Genomic DNA, 20,484 nt, shown 5'->3' with positions numbered 1-20,484 from the left:
AAGGCAAGGTAAGGAGCAGAGCGCACACAACACGGAGTCACAGGGGGAAAAAAAATCTGAGTTCTTTACTCCGTTGTCTTCATCTCCCCCAAACCCTCTGAGGGCGGCAGGAGATTTTCTTCGTCTTGCAGACACAGAGAATGAACTTGAGAGTGCTTAAGCGGCTCGCTCAAGGTTACTCCCGTCCTCCGTGAAGAGGCGGGAGGCGGGATTCGCATCCAGGTTCTTCTGACTCCAAAGTGGCACGGGGGTGGGGCAGGAGGCCGGGCTGGGCTGGGGGCGCCTGGAGTCAGCGGAGCCCAGGCAGGGAGCGCGCGGGAGGCCTCTCCGGCCCAGCTCGGAGCCCGGTGGTGCAGCGCCCGCCCCCGATCGCGGGCGCAGACTGGCGGCCGCCTCCGGACCACGTGGTGCGCGCGGCGGCTCGGGGCTCCCCGGGCTTGGGCAAGCGCTGCGGGCAGCCGACCGGGCGGAGGAGGCGGGAGCGAGCGCTGCAGTCTGCGGCGTCGGGGCCGTAGCGTCCGTTTTCCGCGCGCCACTCGCTGGGTCCCTGCGCCCAGGGCGCACGGTGGAGACGGACACCGCGGCGCCATGGAGCCGGTGCCCTCTGCGCGTGTGGAGCTGCAGTCCTCGCTCCTCGTTAACGTCTCAGACGCCTTCCCCAGCGCCTTCCCCAGCGCGGGCGCCAATGCTTCGGGATCGCCGGGCGCTCGGAGTGCCTCGTCCCTCGCCCTGGCCATCGCCATCACCGCGCTCTACTCGGCTGTGTGCGCTGTGGGGCTGCTGGGCAACGTGCTCGTCATGTTTGGCATCGTTCGGTGAGTCAAGTCAGCCGAGGGCGTCGGGGGGTTTGGTCCCAGGGTCAGGGTGGACACTACAGTTTGTAGACCAGGATACCCAACCCGACTCCGCGGGTTCTGGAATGCTCTGTATAGGGGCTAGGCCCTCTGAGATGATGAAGACAGAGCTCGTGTGTGTGTGTGTGTGTGTGTGTGTGTGTGTGTGTGTCTGTGCGCGCGCGTGCGCGCGCACCCGCACACTAGCCTAACTACATAACATTTAATCATCCTTGACATCTCTTTGGTTCTGCATCACGGAGGTGGGACAGTTTGGCAACACTTTGTGTGTCTGCCACACACACGGTTTGCGATTGGGCAGTTTGACGGTAGCATGTGTGTTTGGTCCTCTGAAACCTTACAGGTGTGAGCTGAGGTGCTCTACACAATAACTTAGGTCTTTGGAGCATACAAAGGGAATAGGTTGTCTGCTCCCGGCTGTGGGGACACTCCCCACATCACATTTAGTAGTCATCTTCTGCGGTTGCTGTGTGTGTGCTTGTCCCAAACCATCAGTTTGTAGTTCTGTATGAGACTGAGAATGTATTTGCATTGTTTCTTGTCAAACCTCTAGAGGTCCTAGGTGAGGGAGACATCCAGGATGGCTTTAAACACCAGTCTTTGTGCTGCATGGTCTTTGATGGAGAGCCTCATAGTTTCCATGGACTGGCCATGGGTTCTCTCTTCTCCTCCCCAGGAGCTGTATGGTCAGGAATTTTGGGGTATGATTCAGGGCAGGTTTATCCTCCTTGAGGCCTGGGCTACAGAGCAAGGTTAAGGCCAGCTAGAGAACATGCCAAGACCCCCGCTCGAAGTAAGAGAGAAGAGGGAGAGAAAGATAGATAGATAGATAGATAGATAGATAGATAGATAGATAGATAGAATGAATGAGATTATTGATAGGGACTTACGGGGTCACAGGAAGTAGCTAAATTGATAGCTTGCACATGCATGAATCCCTGGGTTCAGTCCCTAGCACACTATAAACTGGACATGGTGGTCCATGGCTGTAATCCCAGCCCTGGAGGTGTTGAAGGAGAATACTCAGAAGTTCAAAGTCATGTCTTGTTACATAGAGAATTTGAGGCCAGTCTAGGATAACCAGCTTGGGATATGGTAGAGTACTTGCCTTCTAAGGTGCAAGGCTGAGAACTGCCTAAATTAACAAAGCAAAATGTCTCCAACTCATCTGTACCTGTGGGCACATTGCTGTACGTAAAGCACCCCCTCCCGACCCCGTGCTGAGGTAAGGGCTCATAGCAGGCTCCACAAGATACAGTATGCAAATGAAAGGTTTTGCTTTTCCCCTCTGTCTGCAGCCAAGGTGCCAGGGCCCGCTTAGATGAGTTCTCAAGCCAGACCTTTGAGATTTGGGAGCGTTAAGACCCTGACTTGTTTAGACGGCATATGTTTCTTCCCTCTGTCCCCTCTCTTGCTCAGATTAGTGGTTCAGATCCTGGACTCACATCCAGAAGACATTCCATAAAGATGGCACAGTGCAGAGGTAAAGGTCATGGCCGTGGGGCAGGTGGTGCCCTGTTTCTGTCCCAACTTCAACATGTCCTAACAATGTGGCTCTGGCCAAACAGTTCAACTTCCCCAAGCCTCAGTTACCTCATTTGAAAGTGTACAAGGATTAGAAAAGTCTGTTGGGCCAGGCAGTTGTGCCTTTAATCCCAGCACTTGGGAGGCAAAGGCAGGCAGATCTCTGTGAGTAGCTCAAGACCAGCCTGGTCTATAAAGCAAGTTCCAGGACAGCCAAGGTTACACAGAGAAACCAACCCTTCCCATCCCCCCTGCCACCACCACCTTCCCCCCCCCCAAAAAAAAACCCACAATAGGCTGTTGGGAAGATTAAACGGAGCCGCGCAGGTAATGGCCTAATAGCAGGCACCTGACGCATCCTAGGCCTTTGGTGTGTGTTGGGGTCCAGATTAACCAGCACACTTGCAGCTGCTGCAGGTGTGCAGCGTGGGCAGCTGGGGCCTGGTTGTCTATAGTTTCCACAGTGGGCCCAGTCTCCCGTCCTGCAAGGGCATATATTTTGTCAGTCAACAAATGTAACAATAATAATTGCTGACGCTAATCATCACCACACCTGTCCAGCCTCAGGTTTGTTTCTTTCTTTTTTGGGGGGGTTGGGGGGGTGGCACAGCCTTGGCCACATTCACTATGTAGAACCAGGCTGGCCTTGAAATCACCTCATAGAGATCCACCTGCCTTAGCCCTCCCCCTCCCCCCAATACTGAAATTAAAGGCATGTACCACCACACCTAGCCATGAGAGCCCTTGATGACCAGACTCTGAACACAAGCCTCATGTGGCCTCTGGCCCCTAACAGCCATGCTTCAGGGACCCAAGGTTAGAGACTCTAGGATCAAATGCAGCTTCCTAGGGCTGTAGGATCCAGGGCAGGGACTTGATTTAGCCAGAGGAGGTGATGTCTGGACTGAGAGGTGTCGGAGATGTCGAGATGCCACAGCTGGCTGTATGGAGAGGTGGGGTGGGGCATCTCAGGCAGAGAGAACAGCATAGACTGTGAGGTCCAGTAGGGAGCAGAGGGTTTCACCTGGGGCCTGGGTGGGCATGAAGGCAGAAAGGCTGCAGGACAAAGGCATGAAAATGATAAAAGTGGTGTCCTTTTTCCTGGGGTTATCGGGATCTTCAGAAGCAGAAAGGTTGTCGGGATTGCCGGAAGTGGAGGCTTCCGCTGTGTTCTGAGCTTCGGTAGTGCCTGGAGACAGTCTGGATCTACCGACTTAGTCTCTGCCGTTCAGAATTCCCAAGAAGTTGCAGATATTGGAGGAATGCCACAGAGCACAGAGACAAGGGGAGATCAGGGCAAAAGGAGTGAGACCCTGAGGGGAGGCTTGGTGACAGGCCAGGGTGGTCGGGACAGGTGGTGTGCAGGGGCTCTGGCTGCTAGTCTGGATGTGGAATTGGAGTCTGGACAGGTTCTTGACCCCAAGGTTGGGCCAGCCATGCTGGGATAGCCAAGGAGCTTCGAGTGTCAGGGGTGTCAGGAGAGAAGAATGATGGTCAAGAGGATGGGTCTGGTGAAGGGGTGGACCAGGCAAGCAGAGAGCAGGTGTCGCGGAATCAGAGGCTAGTGCCGGGGAGATGGGAGGAGACCTAGACAGGTAACCGAAACCCCTGCCTCCAGCCTCCTTAACCTCTCTCTGAAACCAGAGCCTGCTAGACCTAACAGGAAGGCAGAAACTGGCCCAATGACTTTGGATGAAACAAAACAGGGAGAGTGGAGAGTGAGCTGAGGCCAGGGCCTGCTGGTCTTGCCCAGAAGCTGCCATTTCCTAGGTCTTAGGATCATTCCCTGGGGAGTGTGTGAGTCACAGACACCATGGAGTGAGTGGGAGGAGTCACCAAGGACACCGAGTCTCTCCGGAGCTTCTCTTGGGTTCTAAGGATTCTCCAACCTGCACTGCAATCTGACAGTGAGACCGTCTCTTCTCATTCATAGACCAGGACATGAGCTCAGAGGCAGCAAGTGCCTCTCACAGTGAAGGAGTTGCAAACTCAGCTTTTGTTCTGAGACAGGGTCTCCTGTAGCCAAGGCTAGTCCCAACTTGCTATATCGTTGAGGATGAATGTTAACTTTCCTTCTTCCCGCCTCATCTACCACTCAAGTAGTAGGGTTACAGACACACACCGCCATGCCCATCTTAGACCTGGTCTTTCTGAGCCCCCAAACCACACCTTAACCACTCTGCCTGTGCTAGGCTTGAGGTGAAGAGAGAGGAGGCCAGGGTTATGCGAATCTCAAGGTCTCAGTATTTGATACCAGCAGCTGCAAATCTGGACATTAGAGCCCCACAGGCGCCATAACACTGAGTCCATCACACAGTGACCATCACATGGTGAACATCATACAGTGGCCATTACACAATGACCATCGAACAGTGGCCGTCATCAGACAGTGACGTTTTCTAAGACAGTGAGCTTAAACGATACATGTAGTATCTCTCTGTGCCTCAGTGTTCTGCTCTGTGGAATGGGAGGCCGGTAGACCCTTACAGGGTGAGAGTGAGGAAGCCATGAGGCGTGAACCAGCTCCAGGTGTGTTTGTTAGCTGTTCAGAAGCAGTATGTGGAGAGCTGGTCCCGTAGGGGAGGGGTAAGGCTCCCCGCTCATTCACTCAGTCAACATTTATTAAGCTGTGGAGAAGCTCTGGCTGGATGCTACAGGGAAACTTTATCAGGTTGCTATTAGAGGCTTTCTTTTATAATAAAGGTAACTAGAGAGTTACTTCAGGACCTAAGGAGACCTTTCAGCAGCAGAGGTTGATATTACCCATAATTCTACTGCAGAGAAAAGCTTAGTCATTTATGCTTCTACACAAACACACACACACACACACACACACACACACACACGCACGCATGCACGCACATCTGTCTTGATGAAATTAGAATTGCATAGTGAAATCAGGATCCAGTTATATGGACTTTGTAAAATTGTGTGAATGACGATAATAGGGAGATTTTACTCGGTAGCCCACACTGGGCTTGAGTTTCTGATCATCCTGCCTTCTAAGCTGGCCTGAGCTGCAAAAGTGAAACCTTGTTTCAAAATAACAAAACCAAAGGGATAAGGGAAACTGTTTTTTAAAAGCTGGTTTAGGGTTAGAGAGACGCTCGGGTGTAGACAGTGCTTTCTGCTCTTCCAGAGGACCCAGGTTCAAACCCCAGCACAGACAGGTATGTATGGCAGCTTAACCGTTGGTAACTCCAGGCCGATGCCCTCTTCTGGCTTCTGAGGGCACTGCATGAATATGGTGCACAGACAAACTAGCTGGCAAAGCACTCATACACATAAGATAAAAATAAATAGCCAGAGAGATGGCTCAGTGGTTAAGAGCACTGACTGTACTTCCAGAGGTTCTGAGTTCAAATCCCAGCAACCACATGATGGCTCACAACCATCTGTAATGAGATCTGATGCCCTCTTCTGGTGTGTCTGAAGACAGCTACAGTGTATTCAGAAATAATAAATATATAAATCTTTGGAAAAAAAAATAGCCAGGCTGGGCGGTGGTGGTGCACGCCTTTAGTCCTAGCACTTGGGAGGCAGAGGCAGGTGGATTTCTGAGTTCGAGGCCAGCCTGGTCTACAGAGTGAGTTCCAGGACAGCCAGGGCTACACAGAGAAATCCTGTCTTGAAAAACCAAAAATAAATAAATAAATAAATAAATAAATAAAAATAAATATTTTTTTGTCCATGGATTTTGATAGCTATATTGTGAGTATATTCTTCTATTTGAGCAACTTGGATTTAAACAAAATTGCTACTTTTATTTTTTAGAGATCTATTTATGTTATTTAAGTATTTTGCCTTCATGTATGTATGTGCACCATATGCATATCTGAAGTCCAAGCTGGTTAGAAGAGGGCATCAAATCTCTTAGAACTGGAGTTAATGGATGCTTGTAACCTTCATGTGGATGCTGGGAATCGAACCTGGGTCCTCAGCAACACCAACAAGTGTTCCTAACCTTGGAGTCATTTTTCCATGCCTGTCATCGGCCTTTTCTTTTAATTTTTAAATTAGATTTACTTATTTAATTTTATGTGTGAATGTTTTACTTGTGTGTTTGTACATGTACCACATACATTTCTGGTTCTTGTGGAGACCAGAAGAGGGCATCACATCCCATGAAACTGGAGTTACAGGTGCTTGAGAACCACGCAGTGGGTGCTGTGGATTGAGCCTGGAGCCTCTGGAGGAACTACTGTGCTCTTAAATGCTGAATCATCTCTTCAGTGTAGAGTGGGCTCGTTGGGGTATTCTTTCTTGTTGGAGGAGGGCATTCAAGACAAGGTTTCTTTGTGTATTCCTGGCTGTCCTGAGACTCACTCTGTAGACCATGCTAGTCTCAAACTTGGAGAACTGCCTGCCTCTGCCTGAGTGCTGAGACTGAAGGTGTGTGCTACCCTGCCTGGCTTCTATGACTGTTTTGAACATTTGTGGTTGTAGACTCCTCCCACCATTTCCTACAGTCAGACTTCTTTAAGGAAGAACTGGCTGCTGTCCTGTACGGAGAGCTTCCTGTCGCTGAAGAGATAAAGCAGACACTAGAAAGCCACCAGTGGAAGTCTGGTGCCAGAGATTCAGATAGATGGAGAAAAGATAAGACAGGAAAAAATTCAGGCTTCCTTACCCAGCTGGGACCACAAGAATAAGTCTCAAGCACGGTGACCCAAGGACTCATCCCCTGCACACACACCCCTGCCAGATGTCTAGACTTTGAGAGGCAAGGGAAAGCATGATTTCATTAAACTCAGGATCCTGGAACTTTGAAATCAAATTGGCCACCCAGAATATCCTCACATGCACAGGAAGGAGGGTAATCGCAGGGTAGAACAGAAAGCCCGGCTTAAATTAGCAAGTTACCAACACGCAAGCTGATGCAGCCCAGTTCCCAGTTGCGGGCTGCAGGGTGGGGTGGGGTGTCTGGCTTCGTTCTACTGATTTATAGCTTCCAGCACAGCTGCAGAAATTAGTGGCTTTGTCTCAGGCCTGGAAGGGCGTGTGAGGGAGCTCGTCCTCCACTGCTTTCCTAGCCTCTGTGATGAGTGAAAAGGCAGAGCTTCAACTTCAAAGTCCAGCGAGGTCAGAAGAATTCCTACTCAGGAAATTCCAGGGGCTCAGTATTAAGAAGCCTTGTAGCAGGGGCAGTGTGTGTGGGGCCGGGATGGGGCCTGGAGAGATGGCTCAGAGGTTAAGAACAGTGGCTGCTCTTCCAGAGGTCCTGAGTTCAATTCCCAGCAACCACATGGTGGCTCACAACCATCTACAGTGAGTTCTGATGCCCTCATCTGGCATGCAGGCATAAATGCAGACAGAGCACTCATATATAATAAAATAAAATAAAATAAAATAAAATAAAATAAAATAAAATAAAATAAAATAAATGAAAAAGAACCCTTGAAATTCTTCTAGAAAATACCAGTTTAATCCTCAGGTCCCAATTTGGGACTTTCCAGTTCCCTGTAACTCCAGCCCCTGGGACCTGACACACTATTCTGGCCCCTGTAGGCACTTATACACATGTGTGAGCACACACACAGATACATACACATAAATAACCTTTTAAAGATTTATTATTTTTATTTATTGTGTATGGGCATTTGCCCTTCGTGGGTGTCTGTACCACATACGTGGTTGGTCCTATCAAAACTCAGAAGAGCATCAGATCTTCTGAAACTGGAATCACAGATGGTTGTGAGCCACCATGTGGTTGCTGGGAATCAAGCCCAGGCCCTCTGGAAGAGCAGCCACTGCTCTTAACCACTGAGCTATCTCTCTCGCCCCTTTTATTAAAAAAAAAAAATCTTAAAAATAACAAAACCTCAGCTGCACTCATACCTTTGAGCCCAGAATTTGGGAGTCAGAAGCGGGCAGATTTCTGTGAGTTCCAGGCCAGCCAGGACTGCAGAGTATGACTCTGTCCCACAACAGAACCCAAACCAACTGCAGCAAAGGAGCCCTGAGCCTCCTTCCTTCTCAGGAGTAACACTGTTACCAAGTGCAAGGACTTGAAACATTGAACATTTACTTTATTAATTAAAAAAATTAAGAATTACATTTATTTAGAGGTTGGAGAGATGGCTCAGTGTTTAGGAGTACTTACTGTTCTTGTAGAAGACTCAGGTTCTGTTCCTAGCACTCACATGGGGATCATAACTTCCTGTAAATTCAGTTCCAAGGGATCTGACGCCCTCTCAGACTTCCCTGGGCTGCTGCATACCCATGGTGCACATAAATTCACAAAGACAAAACATATACATACACACAAAAAACCAAACATTTTTTAAAATATATTTTGTATTTTGTGTGTGTGTGGGGGGTAGCGTGTTAATGTTTGGTCTTCTGCTATGTATCCTAATGCTAAATACCAGCCCCAAGGCCTGGTTGTGTACACAAAGTGATGCTATGTGACCTTGCTCCTTAATTTAAAACGATTGGTTGAATAAAGATACAGACAGTCTATCGCTGAGCAGAAGAGAGGTAGGTAGAGTTTTGGTTCCCAACTTTAGATTTGAGGCAGGATCACGAGAGAGAGAGAGAGAGAGAGAGAGAGAGAGAGAGAGAGAGAAGAAAATGGAGAGAGAAGACCCCATGGGATAAGAATCTTGAAAACTTGGCCATGAGGGCTGGCCAATTGGAGTTAAGAGCTGCCCAGATGGAACATGGCAAGTTATAACTCCAAGTTATTGATTGGGAAGTAGATACTAATAGCTTAGAGGGTAGATATCTGCCCAGCTCTAGCTCTTTAAAGGTTTATTATAAATATAAAAGGTTGTTATATGTCTTTTATCTGGGAACTGAATGACCAAAGGCAGGGTAGAAAGCCCAGGTTGAGATTAAATATTTACTACAATTGTAGTGTGCATGAAAAAAGAAAGTGGAGGCAGAGTGAGAGGGACAGAGCGAGAGGAGGGTGCGCTTAGGATGGAGATGGCTCAATAGTTCAGGGAATCAACTGCTTTTCCAGAGAACCTGGATTCAATTCCCAGCATCCACAGTTGGCTCACAGTTGTTTGTAACTCTAATTCCAGGAGATCAGATGCCCTCTTCTGGCCTCCATGGGCACTAGGCATGCACGTGGTATAGACATACATGCAGGCCACTTGATATACACACCAGGCAGTGGTGGCACACATCTTAATCCCAGCAGCACTTGGGAGGCAGAGGCAAGTGGATCTCTGTGAGTTTCAAGCCAGCCTGGTCTACAGAGTGAGTTCCAGGGCATGCAGAGAAACCTTGTCTTGGAAAACCAACCAACCAACCCATCAACCAAGCAAACTAAAACCCTACCTATATACAAAATAAAATACCTAAAATAAAATACCTATATACAAAAATAAATAATTGAGTTAATTTTTAAAACAACAACAAAAAGATTTAAAGAGTAAAAGGAATGGGTTCTTTTAAAATTTACTTAAGACAGAGAGTCAGTTAGGTCAGACAGTCGCCTGACTCCCTGTGTAACAGGATGATTACAGCGATGTCCCACCCATCCCCGTAGTACAACTCCCCTGTTGTACATAGGGCAGTTCTGGGGACCGTTGACACTGTCATCCGGACCTACAGAACCCCAGATTTCCTAGGGCAGTGCCAGCTGCTGGAGAGGTGGCTGAATGCATTCAAGTCTCTTGCTGAGTCTGTTTTCTCGTCCATGAACTGATTGAGGCACTAAATTACTGCAACAAAGCAAGGGCAGAGACACAGCCCCTGCCCTCTGGGAGCTGCCGTTTTAACAGAGAAAAGATAGACAACAGAAGACACATGTTTAGGGGCGCGGTTCAGTTGGAGGAGCAGCTTGCTTAATGTGCCGGGAGGCCCTGGGTTCAATTCCCAGTCCCATACCAGCTATGAGTGGTGTTGTACAGTTGAAGTTTCAGCTCTTGGGAGGCAGAGGTTCAGAAATTCAAGGGGAGGCTAAAGAAACCACACACCATTCACAGGCAATCAAGAAAACTAAAACAGGCAAAGAAGACGGGTGGAGGGAATACCTCTGTATATGGGAAGTGACAGTTGAGCAGAGGTGGGCTTGGGAGGAAGAGCGTTTTAGGCAGAAGTCGATGCCTATGTGCCCTGATGAGGCTTGTGTGGGCCTCACTCCTACAAGAAGGGTTGGTGCTATGATGCTTGTGGCCTGGCTGCCTAGCACTTGGGACCCAGGGACAAAGGTTAAGTCAGGAGAGAAACTGCTGCTCCGGGCCAAGCCAGATAACCCTGCAGGACCTGAGGGGAACATCTGCTTCCCTTGGTTAAAAATCTGTATCCTGCCAGAGTGCCTGGTGCCTGGTGATTTTCCATCACTCCTTAGGGGAGCGAGCAGAGCTGCTGGATGGGCAGGTAGCCATGAGATGTTCCTGCTTCCTTAGGCCTGGTCACCCAGGACAGCCTAGCAAAGCCTAATATGTGGACTTGGCCAAAAGTATCACCATTAAAGTCAGACCAGCCATGCTATCCTGCTGAGCTCATGGCTTAGAAGATCCAAGACACACAGTCTCAATCTTCACAACCCGCCTGGTAAGCAGGATTATTTTTTCTTTTTCTTTTTCTTTTTTCAAGACAGAGTTTCTCTGTGTAGCCCTGGCTGTCCTGGAACTCGTTCTGTAGACCAGGCTGGCTTCGAACTCACAAAATCTGCCTGCCCCTGCCTCCCCAGAGCTGGGATTAATGATGTGCACTGCTACCGCCCGGCCACGATGCCTTATAAAAGGTTATAAAACCTTGACCCCCACGATACAACCTATTGCTCACGTCCTTTTCTGGGTGAGGGGTGAAGAGACCCTTATTCACTGGCCCTGACCCTAGCTTGAGTCTTTATTCTGCTTTTATCATTGAAAAAGAGCCAGTGAGCTTTTCAGGGGGAGGGGGCTTCTGTGGTTATGGGTAGGTAAGTCTGATATTGGTACATGAGTCTCCAGGTTGGAAACTGTTTTAGTCAGGGTTTCTAGTCCTGCACAAAACATCATAACCAAGAAGCAAGTTGGGGAGGAAAGGGTTTATTCAGCCACACTTCCACACTGCTGTTCATCACCAAAGGAAGTCAGGACAGGAACTCACACAGGGCAGGAACTTGGAGGCAGGAGCTGATGCAGAGGCCATAGAAGGGTGCTGCTTACTGGTTTGCTTCCTCTGGCTTGCTCAGCTTGTTTTCTTATAGAACCCAGGACTACTAGCCTGGGGATGGCACCACCCACAATGGGCTCTCCAACCCTTGGTTACTAACTGAGAAAATGCCTTACAGCTGGATCTCATGGAAGCATTTCCTCAAGGGAGGCTCCTTTCTCTGTGATAACTCCAGCTTGTGTCAAGTTGACACACAAAACCAGCTAGTACAGAAACCCTCCATTAAAGCTGTTGCTGCATTCCACAGGAGCCCGATTCTTCTTCCAGGGGAAAGGGAAGGTCTCAGTGTTCTAAACTAATGCTTCATTCAGTTTAGCTTCGTGGCAGGTGGCACATTCCACAGCACAAATCAGAGGACAACTTGATGGAGTCACTTCCCTCCTTCCACCTTTATCTGGTTCCAAGAATCAAATTCAGGTTGTCAGGCTTTCATTGTTTGGGTGGCTGTGACCTTTGCCCTCTGAGCCATCTCAGAGGCCCTTGGGGTTGTTCTGAAGGCCTTTCAACTGCTTCAGATAGGGCTCCCACAGATGATCAAGGTTAGTCTCCTTCATTTAAACTCAGCTGATTATAAAACTCCTTCCCAGCCATACCTGAGTTTGATAGCTGGATACCGTTGTTTAGCTGAACTGACATACAAAAGTAAAGGTTAGACAGGGTTGTGTGGCCTCGAGCAGGCTCCTTTGCCTCTCTGAGCCTTACTTTTCCCAGCTGTCTAGTTCTGGGGCAGTGCTCGGAGTCCGTTGCTTGCTGATTCTTGTCAGGATTAAGTGCGATGACATTATTCAAGTGCGTCCAAACTCTCATCACTTAGTGGAGGGGGGCTGGGTGACCAAGAGTAATAAAGAACTTTCTAGTTTTGTCAGACCAGACTGCAGCCATGTTGATGCCGGAGAAGAGCTACATTGCATTTAAGAACTCTGCTTCCTTTATAAAAAAGGTTCAGAATTTGTAGTTTGTTAACACTTCAGCCTGGTGGGTGCCAGGCCAAGACTTCCTTCCAGGGATCTTCCAAAAGGCCTTTCTCAACTGGGACTTGTTCCTAAGATCAGGGAAATGTGGTGTCATGGAACAAGACTCCCAGTTTACCTACAACTTCCAGGAAGGAAGCCCATTCAGGCGTGAGCAGATGTCCATGCCGTATAAATGGCAGATCTCCATGCACCTTTTGCTGGGGGAGTGTTAGTAGGCAAGACAGATGCTTGCATGCCCACACACCCAGGGCAGGCAGATAACAGTGTACTCAGCTTTCGTATCAAGATATATGTATATATCTTCTCAAGTCTCCAGGCTCCAGGAGAGGTTTTCCTGGAGACATTTCTATTGGTACCTTACCTACAAGGTCCCCAGTATGTCCGTGATTGCCTGCTTCGGGAGACCTTGCCTGACATCATGCTGGCCACAGCCATCCTGAGACCAGAGCCAAGACTGGGCCTGGGTCAGCTACCGAATTCCAGGTCAGACAGAGATTCAACCATGGATGTCATCAGCCGCCTCAATAAAACGGGAGGATATTGGTTTGTGTTGAATAGGCTTGTAGCCAAGAAAATTAAAAAAAATAATAATTTTTTTTTTTTAAAGACAGGGTCCCACTATGTAGCCTTGGTTGCCCTAAAACTTGCCATGTAGACCAGGATAGCTTCAAACTCATCTGCCTCTGCCTCCTGAGAGCTGGGATCAAAGGTGTGCGCCATCACACCTGACTGGCTTCACACTCTTCTTGGACTATAAGTGGGTGCCACGTGGATCCATCTTGGGAGCTCCTCCTGGCTTTATCTAACCTGGTTCACTTCTTAAAGCCCCCCCAACCCCATATTTGGTTGTTTCCTCTTACTACCTCCCACACTGTGGGAATTTTGAGATCCCTTCAAATGATAGCAGAGACATAGACAAAAATCTGGGCGTATCAGGTTGGGGAAATGGTTCAGAACCCCCACAGAAACTTGTAACAACATGCCTCTGTGACCCCAGTGCTAGGCAGAGGCAGGGGGCAGGGGGCAGGGGGCAGGGGACAGGGGGCAGGGGGAAGAGGCAGATCCCACGAGCTCACAGGCCAGCAAGCCTAGCTGAAAGGTGAACTCCAGGCTCCTTGAGAGATCTTATCTCAAAAAATAAGGTGGACAATTGATAGAGGAAGATCCTGGAAGCTGACCTCTGACCTCTGCACAAGCATCTTGGCACACACAGAGATGGTCAGTAAGTGAGGCTTTATGGTGATGGTCACTGTCTTTCCTCTATTGGGCTTCTCCTTCTCGTGGGCTTCTCCCTATCTCTCTGGCTTCTCCCCCTTTTCTGGCTCCTCCTCTGTTTCTGGCTTCTCTTAGAGCAGAAACTATATTTCCTCCATCCTTTACCCTGTTCCTAGCTCACTCAGGCCCTGGTTCTTAGAAGCCATCACCAAATAGTTCTTAAATCTCTAACCGGCACTACAACAAAAAGTTACTAAGCTCTACAATAGAAACCCACCAGCCTCCAGATCAAAGGACAGAAGTAGTGCTAGAACGGCAGGCCACCACCCCTCCGGGGCAACCACTGTCTTTTCACTTACTTTAGTAAGTAACTCTCTCCTTCAGGGAGCTTTTCTCTGGTTGGCAGCAGTGACTCCTGGTGTCCCCATCAAAGCAGGGACTGGATACTGTCCCCCCCCCTTTCCTTCTGTGTGCTGTCTGTCTAACCCTGGGCAGCGTATGTACTAAGCAGTTACCCTACCACTGAAGCATTCCCAAACCTCCATGTTCTATTTTCAGACACTCAACTACTCATCTCTGTGTGTTCCTGTGAGTAGGAGGGGTGGGGGAGTCGGGCACATATGGTTTGTAGGAGGGTCATGCCCTGTTTCTGGAAACCCAGGCATTGATTTTCACACTGAAGGACTCTCTTTGACTCTCTCTCTTCATCCCCCATCCCCACAGACACAAACACACACACACAGAGACATACACACAGAGAGACATAAACACACAGACATATATATACACAGACACACACAGACACACACACACACAGATACACACAGACACACAGACACACACACACACACAGACATACACACAGAGAGACATAAACACACAGACATATATATACACAGACACACAGACACACACACACACACACACAGATACACACACACAGGTACACACAGACACACACAGACACACACACACACACACACACACACACACACACACACACACCCCTAGTATCAGCCTCAGGGTGTCACACCTCAGGAACTAACCACCTTGCTTGTTAAGATAGGATCACTTCCTGGGACGCAAAGCCTTGGCTTGGGCAGGCTGGCTACCTAGCCAGCAAGTCCCAGCAAATCTGACTTGCGTTTCAGCACCACACACCTGCCTTGTTTCTGTGGCTCCTGGGGATTAAACTCAGGCCCCCATCCTTACACAGAACACACTTTATTAACTGAGCCATCTCTTCAGCCCCAGATTCTGTTCTCTTGGAGCTTCCATGGTATCTGGATACAGTTCACTCCACAGTCCAGCCATCCTTAAGCAGGGTCAGGATCAGGGAAGGGAGAACTCTGCTCTGGGTTTCCGATGGAAGCTAGGCCTTTGGCCTGGTTATTGCTAAGTGTAGCCAGTCAGGTCTCTCCACTCACGTTCCGCTCAGGGGCCTTTTGCTTCCACGTCCTAGCCATAATCTTCCCCTTGATAAGCTCACTGGGCTTCATTATAATTAAGCACTTTCCTTCCCCAAGTTCTGCCAAAACTGAGATAGCTAATTAATTTCTGGCCAAGTGCCATCCCTCTTAAGTGGTGGGCAGGGACTCGGCTTGCAGTCCTAGCAGTCCTCGCTGCCTGGCCAGGCTTGTTTTGCCTCAGAGCCTTCATTTGTAAAACAAAGGGGTTGAACTTTATCCCTGGGCGAACGTTAGGGCAGTGGCTAGGAATCTGAGTTTAGAATCCCAGGAGACCTAATTTAAGGCCTGCTAGTCAGTTTCACCTCTCCACCCCTCAACCTTCTCCACCCGTAATACCATAATACCGATGTTCCTCTCTCCTGTGTTTATGTTGGTTCAGCGGGAGAATGAGTGATCTGTGCCCCAGCATGTAAGCCATCCACAGGTGGCTGGGCTGTTGTGCTGCCCACCTTTAATCCCAGCTGAGGCAGGTAGATCTCTGAGTTCGAGGCCAGCCTGCTCTACAGAGTGAACTCCAGGACAGCCAGAGCTACACAGAGAAAATCTGTCTTGAAGAACCAAGGCAAAACACACCAAACCAAACCAAACAAAGAGTCTGCCCATGAGACATACAGCCAGCTCGCTTTCCTTTCAGTGTTAATAATCTGTATTATTAACAATGTACAGGCCTGCCTATCGTCGCAGTACTCTGGAGGACTACAAGGTCAAGGGTAACTTGGGCTACAGGGTAAAACCCTGTTTCAGACAGCAACAGCATTACCCTGTGCCTGTTTTAAAACAAAACAAAACAAAACAACAACAACAAAAACAAAAACAAACCAAAACTCACCTCAAAACCAAAGAAGCTTCCAGAATTTCTTTTTTCAGAAGGCTAGAGGCCTAAACTCAAGGAGTGGTCAGGCTCTGAGAAGAATCCTTCCTTTGTTGAGCTGGGGCTCTGGTGGTCCTCATCACCCTTGGCCCCTGTCCTCACAGAGGCCAGTTCTTTATTTCCTCATGTTCATCTCTGTGCGTGCATCCTCTCTTCGATTTATAAGAAGAGAGGTGGGGCGTGGCTGAGCTGGTGAAGGGACTCGCTGCTAAACCTGATGACAGAGTCCAGTCCTTGGGACCAAAAGATGGAAGGAGAAAATTCACTCCTAAAAGCTGTCCTCGGACCTCCATGTGCACAATATGGCATGCACTGCCCCACTCCCACCCCAAATAAATAAATAAACATAAAAATAAAAAACCAAACAACAATAACAACAACAACAACAAAACCCCCAGGGGGCTGGAGAGATAGCTCAATGGTAAAGGTTGAACATGGTCAAGGTCTTGGGTTCAATCCCAAGGTCACAAAGAAATAAAACTTTATAAATAGGGATAGAACTTGGACAGTCGATAGCTCAGTGCTTTTCTGTACCCAAGGCCCTAGTCTCAATATCAGTGTTGGGAGGAGGGGCTTAGGACCCACCCTAACCTAGTATGGTCATTGTCTCCCCATAAGGGCACCTTGCCAGGTCATGTGGGTTGGCATGGAGTTCTGGGCACGGTATTCAATTCAACCTCCACACCGAGGCTGACTTTCCTCCACCGTAAAGTTAGGGAAGTGTGACAGTGATTTCACAGGGTTGAACAAATGACACGATCTATGTCAATATCATTGTCTAGCCTGATGGAATGCATCAGGTACACATTACTGTCACAGCACAGTGGAGATGGCAATGGTTGTTACAGATTGCCGTCTAAGGAACTACCCTGGGTTGCTCAATGACCAGACCTGGGAGCCCTTGGGAACTGATCGGGTTGACACCTGAAAGCCTGGAACTCTGCTGGAGGCCCTGGAGGCCTGGACAAGACCTTGGATTTCTGCGGAGGCTTAGCTTCCAGGCTCAGAGAAGAAGAAAGCTTGAAGCCTCCCGGAGGTCAGGAGACTGATTCTGTTTGGCTTTGTGCAGCTTCTCCAGGCCTCACTTCCGTCAACTGTAAAGTAGGTGTGGTCTGACCTCCCTGAGATCAGAACCTCTTCCAGTCTGAAGGTCAGACACCGGGCTCTGTGTTCTGAAATCCCAAGTTCAGAGTCAAGGTACCGACAGAGCTGTATCCCTGTCCCCCAACCCCATCCATTGGGAGGGGTCTTTCCCTGCCTTTTCCTTGGGATAAGTTTCCTGGAATCTCAGAGCCAGAAGGAATGTTTCAAGTGGGGAGTAGAGTACCCGTGGTTCCAGACAGTTCCCATCCGGGAACAGGGGCCTCCAGCTCCTAGAGGCTCCAGGCTTATGCCTACATCTCCTGGAGGCCCCAGGCAGTCCTCCACTTATGCCTACGCCTCTCTCCTCATTACTTTGAATAGCCTCCGCCTCCTCCCTGCATCTCATGGGAGGACGCTTGAAGTTTGGTTCCAGCCTTATAATCAGGTACTCACACCTCAGGGTCCTTGGCTCCATCTGCAAATGCCCTTTCCCCAATAACCTCACATTGCAGGGGACACTCCTGCAATGAATCTCACTATGGGGGAGGGAGTGTCCACCTCAGTCCTGAGCCTGCATCATGGAAGGACAGGGAACAGGGAACTTTTAAGTCTAAATTTAAACAGAGATCCCGTGATTCCACGAGTAGAGCCAGGCAGAGTATTGGCAGGTGGAGGAGAGATTGTTTGCTTGATTTCCTTCTTCCATGGTACTGGGGGAGGGGGCATTCAGGCTGGAGGAGAGGGCTGCCTTTGAGACATGCAGTTGCAAGGTCATAAGAGAGAACTAACTTGGGTGTTCTGTGAGGTGTCCTGACAGTGGGATGAAGCATCCCCCCCCAGACGGCCTTCCTGGACAGAACTTGTCTGGTGCACCTGCTAATCCCGCTTTGAATATTCTTCTGGCTCTGAGGCTCCAGGAATTTTATCCCAAGGATCTCACAGTTAGTTGTGGCCACAGAGGTTTGCTCACAGTCTTATTTATGATAGCAGGAGAGTGGAAAGGGCCTTCACATCCTTCAGCGGAGGATTTCCAGTTGACTTTATTTGGGATTCATAGGCGAGAGTAATTTATCCCAGTCTAGTCTGTCTGTCTGTCTTCATTTATTGAGACAGCATCTTCTGCATCTACTCAGCCTCAAACTCTCTATGTGTCTGACAATGACTCTGAACTCCTGATTCTTTTGCCTCTGCCTCCTGAGTGCTGGGACTACAGGCCTGTGTCACCACTCCTGGCTCACTCAGTCTCAGGGTTTGAACCCAAGACTTTGGCACGCCAGGCAAACACTCTACCAGCCCACATCTTTCTGAGACAGGGTCTCACTATGCAGCCTCACTCTGGGCTTGAACTCATGACCTTCTTGCTTCAGCTTTAAGTGTTGGGGTTACAGGCCTGTACTGCCAGGCATGGACCACTGTCTGCTTTTTGTATGGTCCTTGAGCTAAAATTTTCTTTTTTATGTCTTTACATAAATGGGGGCTGGAGAGATGGCTCAGCAATTAAGAGCACTGGCTTCTCTTCCAGAGGACCCAGGTTCTATTTCTAATGCCCACACAGTGCCTCACAAATGTTGTAACTCCAGTTCTGGGAATGTGATGGCCTTTTCTTGGACTCTTCAGGTACCAGGCCCACGAGTGGTACACAGACATACACACAGGCAAAAACCACTCATACACATAAAAGAAGGAGGAGGAAGAGGAGGAGGAGGAGGAGGAAGGAGAGGAGGAGGAGGAGGAAGAGGAGTATATAGGCCAGAGACCTAGTGGACTCTCAATAATGACTATTATTTATCTAATATTTACTCTCTGGTTCTGTGCAGAAAATGCCTGGTGACCTCTGGACTGTAAAGCAACCATCAAAAATTATATTAATTCATATATGAATACAGAAAAATGGCCACAGCATTTTACTGAGAGATTATGACAGTCTTTGCACATGCACCCTTTCATGGAACATGGCACTTGCATGTTGGCAACAATGATGATCTGCGGTACTGATTTTTATCCCTCCTCCATTCTGCGTTTGAATACTCTCCAGTAAATAGCTCTTACAGTTCAGAGTTGAGAAGGCATTTAGGAAGAATATTAACTGTAAATACTTTAGAGATCCACAGTAGGTTTGGTTGGGGACCAAAGATTTTTTTTGCGCAGGCTGAAGCCACCGTGTTAAATTTGCATCCTGAGGTCCCACAAGGTCGATTGGGCGTCGCTGCCGCTGCTGCTGCTGCCGCTGCTGCTGTTGATTTTAGGTCTCACACCCCTGTTTTGGAGAAAAACAACATCATTACCACCTCCATTTAGTTAAAATCAAATTAGCTCCCTTGGATAAATGAGCAAAGATTTCTCTCACCACCTGCAGGGCTGATTCACTTCAGATTCAGGGCAAAGAGGATCAGGCCCTGACATCCTTCCAGGGACCTGGGAAGGGCCAAGAGGAGGGAGGAGGGAGGGATGATGAAGAACAGATGCCCTGATCTGGCCCTTTGGTCTGTGGCTCCTTACTTCTGAAGATTAGGTACCTTGATACCATCCACTGGCACCATCAGTGAATCCCATGTGCCCCCTCTACCTGACCTTACCCAGACTGCTGGGAGTGGGAGAGAAAAGGTCTCAGTCCCTTCCTAACGTGGAAGACAGACATCTTTATATACATCCATTCCACAGATGCTTCCTGGGTACCCGTTCTGTGCTTGGTTCTGCTGTTGGCACCAGGCTCTTGGGAGAGTGAGACAAATGCCATCTTTGTTCTCGGGATCTTGTATTTGTCAAGGAGTGTGTGAGGGACACACACATCCCACTGCATGCACAGGGGAGAAGGTAAAGCCGGAGTCCAGAGGAAATGCCGGCTTTCAGGGTAGACCACCAGGATCTCACCACGCCTCTCCCTGACTGCGATCTCGACAAGTTCATTACCACACTTGATAAATTGAGGTCTATAATTGCTATCTACCCCATGGAGTGCTGTGGAGATTAAATGATGTAAATGGCTATTCTGTGTGCCTGTGCACAGTAAACGTCCAATAGATGTTTATTATCTGTGGAAGCAAACTGAAGCAGAGACACTCTGAATGTCCAGAAAGCCTAGACAGAGGAGAGCACTTTTGTTATGAGTAGGCCTTCTCCACCTTGTCCCTTGGGCCTGTCACTATGACTGTGATATTATTAATAAGTCTGGTCATACCCAAAACATGAGCAGATTATCTCCCTACTACCCAGAGGGACCTGGAATGTATAAAAATCAGCTGAGTGCTGTGGCCTCCTGTCTGGACCCATCACCAGGGAAGGGAGAGCCCAGGTGACAGAGTGAACAACAGGGGACAGCAATGGAGCAATGGGGCAGTGGCTCAGGGGACAACAGTGGAGCAATGGGGGCAGTGGCT

At 48.9% G+C, this 20,484-nt stretch overlaps 1 protein-coding gene across 1 annotated transcript in view; it reads left to right on the top strand.

Annotated features, from left to right (window-relative positions):
• The first annotated feature begins 489 nt into the window (after nt 1-489).
• The window catches only part of Oprd1 (opioid receptor delta 1), a 32,713-nt gene continuing 12,718 nt past the window's right edge, over nt 490-20,484 (top strand). Inside the window, exon 1 of the mRNA XM_028759788.1 lies at nt 490-815. Within this exon, the coding sequence (XP_028615621.1) occupies nt 589-815 (227 nt within the window). The 5' untranslated portion in view covers nt 490-588. The remainder of the gene's footprint in view (nt 816-20,484) is intronic.

This window comes from Grammomys surdaster, unplaced genomic scaffold, assembly GCF_004785775.1.
Source record: "Grammomys surdaster isolate TR1022 unplaced genomic scaffold, NIH_TR_1.0 126313, whole genome shotgun sequence".
In the NCBI taxonomy this organism is placed as follows: domain Eukaryota; kingdom Metazoa; phylum Chordata; class Mammalia; order Rodentia; family Muridae; genus Grammomys; species Grammomys surdaster.
The sequence above is the reverse complement of the archived record's forward strand: the minus strand, read 5'-3'. Positions and strand labels throughout refer to the sequence as shown.